The sequence below is a fragment of the Mastomys coucha genome, unplaced genomic scaffold, assembly GCF_008632895.1.
Source record: "Mastomys coucha isolate ucsf_1 unplaced genomic scaffold, UCSF_Mcou_1 pScaffold9, whole genome shotgun sequence".
Classification (NCBI taxonomy): Eukaryota; Metazoa; Chordata; class Mammalia; order Rodentia; family Muridae; genus Mastomys; species Mastomys coucha.
Window position 1 is genome coordinate 84,398,594 of NW_022196915.1, and position 10,541 is coordinate 84,409,134.

The following is a 10,541-nucleotide window of genomic DNA, read 5'->3' on the forward strand; positions in this document are numbered from 1 at the left end:
AGTGCTGGGATTAAAGGCATGCACCACCGCCAGGCAGAACCTTTGTTTTACAGTCTGATTTTTTTTCTTTTTTTATTGCAAGTAGATTTTTTTTTCCCCCTCACATAATATATCCTGATTATGGTTTTTCCTTCTATTCTTTCTAGTTCTTCCCCACCTCCCCTCCCATCTGGATCCCACTCCCTTTCCATTCTCTTTAGAAAACAAATAGGCTTCTAAGGGATGAAGTATAATATAATATGATATGATATAGTTAACACACTATACTATGGTGAAACAGAACCTGTACATTGGGGTTGGACAAAGCAAACAGAAGGAACAGAGTGCAAGACAAAGCACAAGAATCAGACCCACTCAGTCTAAACCGGAAGCCATGATCTATACACACAGGAGCTGATGCAGACTCACACAGGCCTGTGTATGCTGCGACATCTGTGAGTTCAGGTGAGCACTGCTCACACTGAAATAGAGGGACTTGTCTCCTTGGTGTCCTCCACCTCCTCTGGCTCTTACACTCTCTTTGCCTCCTCTTCTGCATTGTTCCCCTTACCCTGAGAGAGGGATGTGATGGAGACATCCCATTTATACTGAATGTTCCAGATCCTCTGCATCGTGTCTGGCTATGGGTATCTGCTGTCATCTACTTCAGGAGGAAGCTTCTCTGATAATGGCTGAGCAAGGCTTAGAGTTTATTTATTTATTTATTTTTTAATATTTAAAAAAGAATTAAATACATGGCTTTGCAGTGTTTAATTTTCTGTCATAAGATAGGTGTATTGTTAGTCCAAAGCAACTGGATCTTTTCCTCTTTGGCTTTAGAATTTATTCATAGAAAGGTGCATCTGTTGAGATGTCCTTCCAAACACTTGCCTGCTTTCCTACTCCCATTTCTCTCTTCTTGTGTCCTGATGACCATTCATCCATAATCAACACTCACCTGAAGTCTTGGACAAAAGGGAATAGGCTGAAAAGCACACGGGATTTTAAATTTTAACTAATACCTTCTATAGGGAAGATTAAAATATAAGTCAAATGAGTATATGAGTAATGTTTTTGTCCCCCACAAAATACATACTCTGTTTTTTGCCTTGTCTCTTCAGTATATTGAATTCAGACAGTGTGATGTCACTTGTGGAGACACTTGCTGAGCTCTGAGGCACTGCACGTTACTCCTGCCCTGAAAAGCTAACTGGACAAGTAGCCCACAGTTGCAATATATTTTACAAAAATAGGGATGTGTTATCTGGCTGAGTTTAGAAAGAGAATTTCAGTGTATTCCAGTAGGTGGATTTGTTGTATAGGAGGAAAGTGGGACTCTATTCTAATGTTAATTTACTGATGTAGTTCATTGAATGCTTGTAAGACTACCAAAGGAAGTAACACCCTGTGTCAATTCATTCTTGGAGAGAAGCAATGGCCGCTGACACCTCTCCCTAACTAGCCAGGGAGGGCGTCAGGCCTTCCTTTGGTATGTGTCACTCACTCAGGTGTATCAGAATAAAGGGAAGCATTAGGATTCAGAGCACTTGCCACCTGTGTGCAGATGTGGTGTGCAGTCGTGCCGTGCGCTAGACGTGGTACTTTGCCCCATCTGCCACTGTAGAGTTTTCAATTCTAGCAATTACCTGGTTCCAATAATTAGCTGCATATTTCAGGCTCGAGCCCCTCTGGTGAAATTGCAGAAGGATTTGGAATGGGCTAAAGCTAGATGAATGCATATATGGCTATTTTGATATGGTTATCATATGGCCATGATAGTGAATGCTACTGAGTTCTCAGCCTCAGGGCCTGTCACCCATGCTAGGACATGCGGATCATCATAGTTGATTTTGTCATAATTCCTTGACTTTAAAAATTCATTTAACTTTAATTTCTGAAACGCGCACACCCCCATACAGGCTGCCTTTCCCCCTTTCCTTTAAAGCAGGAACAGCTATGTACATGAGCAGCTACTGAGGAAAATAATTTGAAATTATTTTTTAAATTTTATTTACTAATTTATGGATGGATTGCATCCACTCTTTTGGGGCTTAAGATAAAGAAGTGGTCTTACAAGGCTAATTGCCACATCTTTGGTAGTGATGCCTTGTGCTTGGGACCCGACATTTTATACTAAATTTTATAGCAGAAAAGCTTGTGATGTAATTCTGTATTTCATTAGAAAAAAGAAAAGTGTTTATTTGGACAAAATTTTATATTGTTAGTATATTTTAGAATTAGTATTTTTGCTTATCATTCAGAACAGTAGGTTCTTAATTTCCTTTCAGAATTAAGTTTATCCTAAAATTACCACTATAATGAAATCGCTGTAATTGAAAAAAAGAGTATTTGGACAGTTGTTAGTTTTCTATCAAATGAAGTACTTCGTTGCTGTTGCTTAGAAGCACTTTATTTAAATTATGTTATTGGTAGGAACTTGGATATATCAACACAAGCCTTTTACAAGAAAGTTTTCTTCCATCCAGAGTTTGACTAAGAGGGTAGTAAGTGTGACAGCTAATGTGAATGCCAGAATACCACCGTGAACTAAATGCTTTTTAATGTTGAATAAGTTGAAATAATGGCCTGGTTATTTTTCTTCTTTATCTCTGTATAGAATAGATAAAGATGTGGAAGACAAAAGACAAAAAGCCATTGAAGAGGTAACTGAACACTGTTATGATCATTAAGCCAGCCAACAATGAATTCTGCATGCGTGCCCTCTCCTTTAGGAAGATTTGAAATCCATCACTGTCACAGCTCCCGTCTGGTCCTCAGTGCTCCCCTCTAGTCCTCAGTGCTCCCCTTCCCATCTATTCCTGCACCATTTTGAGCTCTTTACAAGACCGTTAGTTTTCAGCTGTCTCAATAATTCTCTTAGTGCTCATGGAAGTCATTAGCTTAGCCCATCTCTGCCTAGGTTAGTCCGGTTTGGGGCACTATTCTCTGTTCATCGTTTCCTGCTTAAGGCCTAACAGAGTTTGTCTTCCCTGTGCTTTGAGAAGACTGATGAGCACAAACTTCTGATTCTGGTTGGAGTTTATATAAAGGAAGCTGAGTACTTTTAGTCATCCACTGTCTAGTTTCCATACACACTAGTTTTGTCTTTTGTTGTTAATTCTTAAGGATTTAGAATGTATTTCATAAGATGGTTTAATTCTCCTAAGCTAGTTTAAGATATCTGATTCTTTCCTCAGGAAGAATTTTCGTCAGAGCAGCACCTCTTGAGCTTTCCTGTTTGCCCTCTGGTCTCCACTACACATTTCTATTCCTTAGCTACACTGGCTCATCTGTACCCTCAAAGATTTGTATTAATGGCCTGTTCTGGAGTCAGGTGACTGGTCCCTCCTTGATTTTTCTAACATATTATCTGTCCCTTATACTTCAGATTATAACCTTGTTTTAGAAAGTGGTATAATGCTTACTCCTGACAAACCTTGTTTTCCTTTTTATGTCTAGTTTTAAATTTCCCCTCCTACTCTTCCCCAGCTAAATGTCTCAGGAATAGCTTTCCAACACTTTGGAAAATACTTTCCTTTTTTAAAACCCTGCATGTTGTTTCAAGGAGAGTCCAATGGGTAAAATATAGGGGAATAAAATCAGAGTGGGTGTCAGATTTTAGTATATCGTAGGCAGAGGGTATTTTATATATACACGTCAAAATAAATAGAGAACAAAAACTGTCCTTACCAGTCTCTGAAGGAAACCGCTGCAGCTTTTCTTGTATAGTGGGGACTAATTTTATATCTACAATACCCTCCTTTAATTATGCTAAACAGGCTTATCCTCATTTTGGTTGGCATCTTGATTTTATTTTATTTTTCTTGATCTTTCTTAGATTTTTACAAATAATCACCCACATAGATTTTTGTATTTTAGTAAGGGCATGAGTAATGCCTTGTTGATAGGTGGTAACTTGTGTTCATTATTGCAGTGTGGTCTGTGCATGTGTTTCTTTCTCGCAGTGGATTAAGAAGCTGGAGGCTCTGGATTTTCAGCCTGGGTGGCTGTGGGTGACCTTACCTCGCTGCCAGAGCGTTTCTGCTCCTTGTCTCTGATGCTGCACCTTGTTTCTTTGCTTTTGTGATACTGACTGTTAACCAAACTTTCAAATGCCTGTTCTCTACTTGTTACTTTAAACGCGTCATGTTTGGGTTCTAGTTAATGTTGAGTGTACGTGTAATCGTGTGTAAGTAAGCTCCTCTATACTTTCCCATAGCATTATCTCCTGCCCACTTCCTTTCATTTCACCTGATTTCCCTACAGACGCATCACAGCTTTAGTTAAGGAAATAAGCGTTTGTCCTCTCTGTAACAGCGGAAAGAAAACATTCTACCCCGGAAACAAAGGGAAGGGGAAAGTACTGCATTAGGAACAAAAGATGCAGAGAGAGGGAGAGAGAGGGTGGATCGGTAGATGAGTGGATGGATGGATGGATGGATGGATGGATGGATGGACGGATGGATGATAGATAAATACGTACATAGATAGAGATGGTTTTTGTTCATTTGAGTAGAGTAGATTGTGACACAGAGGGACATGAGTACCAGCTGGCTCTCTCTTTGTAAACCTAGTATGTTTTCAGGGATTGCTGCTACCCATACTGTCAGTACTCAAACTATAGCCAACTTCCAACTACTAAAATATCACTGAATGGAAAAAGTATGGTTGCCGTTCAGTACACCACAATGAAACAGATCCCATCACATATATACACCCAAGGTATAATTAACCTCAAAAACATAGATACTGGCAAATGTGAAATAATGTATAAGTAATACAGCTTGAATGATTAAATCAGTGTGATTTATTTAACTGTAAATTTACATACTTTTACTTATAGTATTGACTTTAACAACAGTTGTCCAAATTCCTGAGAATTTAGAATCAGATCTTGAGAGTTAGTTCGGACTAAGTCCAGCATACCACTTACTTACATGTGTACATTTATCTCCATTTATTGCTTATAACCTTAAATTTGTCATCAAACCCAAAACAAATGGACAGAGAAAGCAAAAGTAATTTACCTGAGTAATACCCTTAGCTGAGTTTGTAAGTTTCACATTTAAGTGGTCGATTTAAAGTATAAGACTTCTTTCTATGTGTACATTTCTTCCCCCTTAACTTTGGTTGGTCAGTTGTGTTGAATATTAACATTTTAAAATTACCAAGTTAGTATATATGACACCTTGATGGCTATTTGAAAATAATGAAGGTACTTTTCACCCCATGTGTGGGGAGCTTAAGCCTAATTGTACAACTTGAATTTTCCTAGTTTTTTACTAAAGATGTTATTGTGCCTTCTCCCTGGACTGACCATGATGGCAAACAGCCTCCAGAGCTTCATCCCAGTAAATGTGAGTACTCAGTGTGCAAAAGCCGGGGGACTAAGTGAATGTGAAGGTTCAACATGCATCTCCAGAACCATGACTGTAGGGAAACACGGTGAAGTACCCCTTACAGGCTTTGGTTAGGAGGCTGCTGCGGGACAAGATTGACTCCTTTTCAGGTAAATATCCAAACATTTTCATAACTACTAGCCTCTCCCCATTCCCATTTTTTAGTATTAGATTTTCTTACAGATGATTATACCTTCATATAATCTTAGTTTTTAGTAGTATTTTATGTTCTGAGAAAGTTTTTTTCTAAAGTGAGGCAGTATCAGAAAAATGCAGAAAAGACAGTCTTTGTAAAGGGGGCCCCGCTCGTTGTAGCGAACTGTAGAATCAAGAGATGCTCTGCAGAGCTGTGCTGCTTCACTCAACGCTAGGAGACTAGCTTTCAGGACACTCACACTCCTGCACCTACTGCAAGCAGTTAGACGAAAAGAGTTTGTTCCAACGTAGCTTTGTAAAGCTGTATTTATATGAGCATGTGCATAGGCGTATGTTTGAAGATGTTCTCATCACCCTTGGAGGACAGAAACAGTGTGGCCTCCTCCAAAGAGAATAGACTGACTTCATGTCCAGACTAATAAAGAGGGAGCTTCCCTTTGCAGGATGCCTCCTCTCTCCCCCTCCTTCTTTCCTTCCTTCTTTTATTCTCTTCCCTCTCCTCCTCCTCTTCTTTTTTCTTTCTGTTTTCTCTTGAAATGAGGTCTCGCGTTTGAGGCTTGAACTTTGATCTTCCTGCCTGTGCTTGTTGAATTCTGAGGTTACTGTTGATAGACCACCATACCTAGGGAATTCCATGCTGGGCATTAAAGCCAGAGCCTGTGCATAGTAGGTAAACATGAGCTTTAATTTTGGCTCTGATTTGGAGGTTTCAGGCCTCAGATGATTGGCCTTTTTGCTTTGGGCCTGTAGTAGCACAGTGCATCATGGTAGGGGAGCTTGATGCAGGGAACCTGCTCTGATTGTGGCCAGGAATGGAAGAGAGGAAGGAGGGAGACTGCGGACCCTCGGCCAGTAAGACCTTCAAGTGAAGCCCGCACCTTGAAGCATATACATCTGTAGATAGCACTAAGCTGAGGATAAAGCCCTTAACACGGGAGCCACTGGGAAACGTTCGAGATCCAAAAGATAGCATCCGGGTGTCTAGCAGGCGTTGTACACGGCAGCTATTCTCTGTTACCTCCATTGGGTTTGGTGCAGAAGAATGGGAGGAAACTGTATCATAAAGCTTAGTTTCCAGGCAGTGATACCCCAGTGATTTTGGGAGAGTCTGGAAACTGTAGGAGGTGGGTGGGGCCGTTGAGGAAGTGGGTCACTGGGACAAGTCCTCGGGAAGTATCTTGTCCCTTTCCTTTGCCCTGCCCTGTGTTCTGCTGGGGTGAAATGTGCACTGGAGTCTTTCCTCTTGTAAGGTGCTTCGTGTAGTATCTGCTCGCCACAGTGACTGCAGCAGTAAAACAGGTGGCAGCCGACGCTCCGAGGGGTTGGAAGCCTAATTATGAAGGTGTTCAGATTCATTCTAAAATCAGCTTGTGGTCTTGGCAGAAGGGAGCATGAGATCCAATATTGTCTTTACTGTGCCCATTCTGACAGTATTTAACAAGTAACTCTCACTCAGGCTTTGACCCACTCCTTTTCTGTTCTCTGTTAGGATTGGTCAACTCTGTAATTCTATACTGGATCTAGTGATTGATGTAAAAACATGAACTTTTTTTTTTCAGACAGAGCCTCTGCAGTTCTAGCTGTCCTGGAACTCTCTATGTAGAACAGGCTGTCCTTGTATTCACAGAGATCCTCTTGTCTCTGCCTCCCAAGTCCTGGGATTAAAGGCATGCACTAGCATGCACTGCAACATGTATTATTGACTCCGATGAAATTGAGTATAGTTTTATTCATCACATGTCAGAGTTTCTTTGTGAAAATAATCTAATATCTTAATTGAGTTTTTCTAAACCTATTTTAGGGAAATTAAATGACATAAGCTGTTTGAGATATGTTGGCTTTATGAGCTCATTCAACAATGAATATACATATCAAAGCATTAATTGTATATCAAAACCACATATAACTGTCATTAAAAACTGGTAATTACATAATACCTTCTTAGTATGGTAATCTTTTATTTTTATTTGTTAAATAATCTAACAGAAATGTACAAAAATTATAAATTTAGATATTTATCCTTTAAATATGAAAGACTATAGTATATAGCATTTTATTCTGGAAAATGTAACCCTGAATTAAATAAGTATAAAATTATGATTTTCTATTTAAAATATTTTACAGGCCTAAATAGCAATAATGATTCTCCTGTTGGGAAAAAGCCAAGTCTCCCTCCTCAGAAATGCAATGGTAGGTGTGAACAGTCTCTCTTCTCAGAAATGCAATGGTAGGTGTGAACAGTCTCCCTCCTCAGAAATGCAATGGTAGGTGTGAACAGTCTGGAAAGGAACATGCTGCATAGTAAGCTACATTTAACATAAACACAGTTCGTACTGCGCCATTCACTTCAAGTTAAGAAGTTGTTTTGTGAATGAGCTGTAAGAGAACTGACTTTCAAAAACACTTATGTTGGCTGGGTGGTGGTGGCTCATGCCTTTAATCCCAGCACTTGGGAGGCAGAGGCAGGTGGATTTCTGAGTTTGAGGCCAGCCTGGTCTACAGAGTGAGTTCCAGGACAGCCAGGGCTACACAGAGAAACCCTGTCTCTAAAAAATAAAAAATAAAAAAATAGCAGTCAAGTGCTGCTTCCTTGTGTAAAATATGTGAATTGTGAATTGATTTCTGGTTTGGGAAAGATTTAAAGAAAGCACGGATGCGTTAGTATGAGAACTCCCCTAGTGTCTGCTGGTGTCTCGTTCAGTTTCAAGTACCAGTCTCCTAGCTGGGGCGGACGTCTGCCCTTCGCTCTGATCAGGAAGCTGTAGGAAACGAAGCAGAGGAAGATGGCAGGCGGGGCCTGGAATGGAGTGCACCAGCGGACTGGCGCTGGCTGGGGGAGGGCAGGTGCATGCGCGTGCAGCACATGCTATGGGCCTCCACATACTTTTGCGTGTGCATACTTCCAATCTCTTTGCTTATTTTTAGCTGCCTGCCAAACTCTGCTGTCTCTGCCTGTGGATTTTAATTTGGAAGCCATACTAGGTAAATACTATATGACTTGAGTATCTCATAACTTAACTCAGAGATTTTCATTTTGTTGGCTTTTTGTGAATGGTAGTGTTGTCATTCAACAGGAAACTGGCCTCTAAGCTTTTCTGTTTCTTGAACATTTCTTGAATTAGTGTTTTTATCATAGTGAACTTTACTGTGAGCAGCAATTGATTTAACTTTTGAATGGTTCTGGTACAATACTGATAACAAGTCAGGCGTGGTCGTACACTGCTAGCAGTCAGCAGGCTGAAACAGGTGGATTGCCACAAGTTCAAGGCCAGCCTGGGTTCCATAGTAAGGCCCTGACTCAAAATAGTACAGCAGCAAATAAATAATGAAAAACTACAAAAATAAAGAATGTTTTAAGCATTATACACACATATAATTGAAAAACTTTCAAACATGTTTTATGACTTTTTTAAAAATTGGGTTCTACAAATGTAGTTACTTCTTACAGTGACCAGCTTTCTTTTTGTTATTGGTAAATATAGGAGACTATTTTAGAGCGGATGACTTTGTGGACCAATCTCCTGGGAACCTCAGTTCTTCATCTCTCAGAAGAAAGCTATTTTTAGATGTGAATGGGAGCATCTCTGACTCCTTACCTTCAGCTTCTCCCGGAAGTCCTCCCTGCAGTGCCCGAGGATCTCTTGAGGTGTTTTATCCAATGGATTACAGTGTAGAAGCCCTGTTCAGACACCATGTGCCATAAGAAGTGGCTGGCTAGTGTGTCGTAGATACACTTGTATGTAAATACTCAAATCACATCCAGGAATATTCCTCCTGGGTATTTAGTTTCCTGGGAACTTTCTCAGTGTGTGTGTATGATTCCAGTAGACTTCAGTTTTGTGCTTAGAGGTAGAGAGGTGTACAAATTGTCTCAGGGAATCGCAGCCTGGGTTACTTAATGAATTAACAAAAGATTAGCAGTGTAACAACTGGATTAGCATTGACGGATTAAATTAGAGATGTTTTCATAGACAGCTACTTGATATGAAATGCAATGAATGATTTGTTTAAACCCAATTCATTTTATGTTGAAATCTTATTTCAAGAATCTTTAGCAGTCTTGTCTCTGTTGCAAGGTGCCTTTTGTTGTTGGTTCTTGTGAACTCCTAGTTTATAAGCATGTTGTGAAGATGACAAAGAACATGCAGTATAACCATGACAAAGAGAAATTAAATATAGTTACAGATTACTGACTTGATTTTTACTTTTTATTTTTATTTTTTATCACAGGGACAGTTTTCTTCCAGCCCCATTCAGAACAGTGCAAAAAAGTACAGCTTGGGGAGCGTCAGTACCAGCCCATCAGCCCTCTCCTCACCCACTTTCTCACCAATCGCACTTAAAGTAGGAAAGACGCCGCGCTCAGGTACTTCTCAGAGTTCTATACGCAGCCGATATCTGTTAAAAGGCTCTGCCAGCACTTCTAAATGAACGCTCTGGTATTAACTTGTAGAAACATTAATTTAACAATAGGAACAATATAAATCAAATGTACTAGCTAATGCTATAAATTCTAGTACTTGAGAGGCAGAGGCAGAAGGATCATAGATTCAAGGCCACCCTGGGGATAGATTCATGGCTAGCCTGAGCTACCTAGTAAGGCTGCTGTGGGTGGAGTCAGAATGTCCCTCAGAGGCTCACATATTTGAATGCTTAGTCATAGGAAGTGGGATTCTATGAATGAACCAGGGTTAGGAGTTGTAGTCTGCATGGGGGTTCAAAAGCCTATGCTAGGCCCAGTCGCTCTCTCCCTGGAGCTGCTGGTCAGGACGTAGTTGTGCTGCTCCTTCACCATATGCACCACCATTATAGCAGGGTTTCTCTGTATAGCCCTGGCTGTCCTGGAACTCACTCTGTAGACCAGGCTGGCCTCAAACCCAGAAATCCCCCTGCCTCTGCATCCCAAGTGCTGGGATTAAAGGCTTGTGCCACCACCACCCAGTGAGTCATGGTGTTTCTTTTTTTAACAGTAGAACAGTGACTTAAGACAAAAACCCTGTCTCAAAA

The 10,541-nt window shown here is 40.4% G+C and overlaps 1 protein-coding gene across 2 annotated transcripts in view; it reads left to right on the forward strand.

Annotated features, from left to right (window-relative positions):
* Positions 1 to 10,541, forward strand: part of Bora (BORA aurora kinase A activator) — a 32,123-nt gene that overhangs the window by 4,787 nt on the left and 16,795 nt on the right. For both annotated transcript variants that reach the window (XM_031361365.1, XM_031361364.1), the window contains exons 4-9: positions 2,597 to 2,642; positions 5,255 to 5,336; positions 7,659 to 7,724; positions 8,460 to 8,516; positions 9,017 to 9,180; positions 9,765 to 9,900. In XM_031361365.1, the coding sequence (XP_031217225.1) occupies positions 2,597 to 2,642; positions 5,255 to 5,336; positions 7,659 to 7,724; positions 8,460 to 8,516; positions 9,017 to 9,180; positions 9,765 to 9,900 (551 nt within the window). The remainder of the gene's footprint in view (positions 1 to 2,596; positions 2,643 to 5,254; positions 5,337 to 7,658; positions 7,725 to 8,459; positions 8,517 to 9,016; positions 9,181 to 9,764; positions 9,901 to 10,541) is intronic.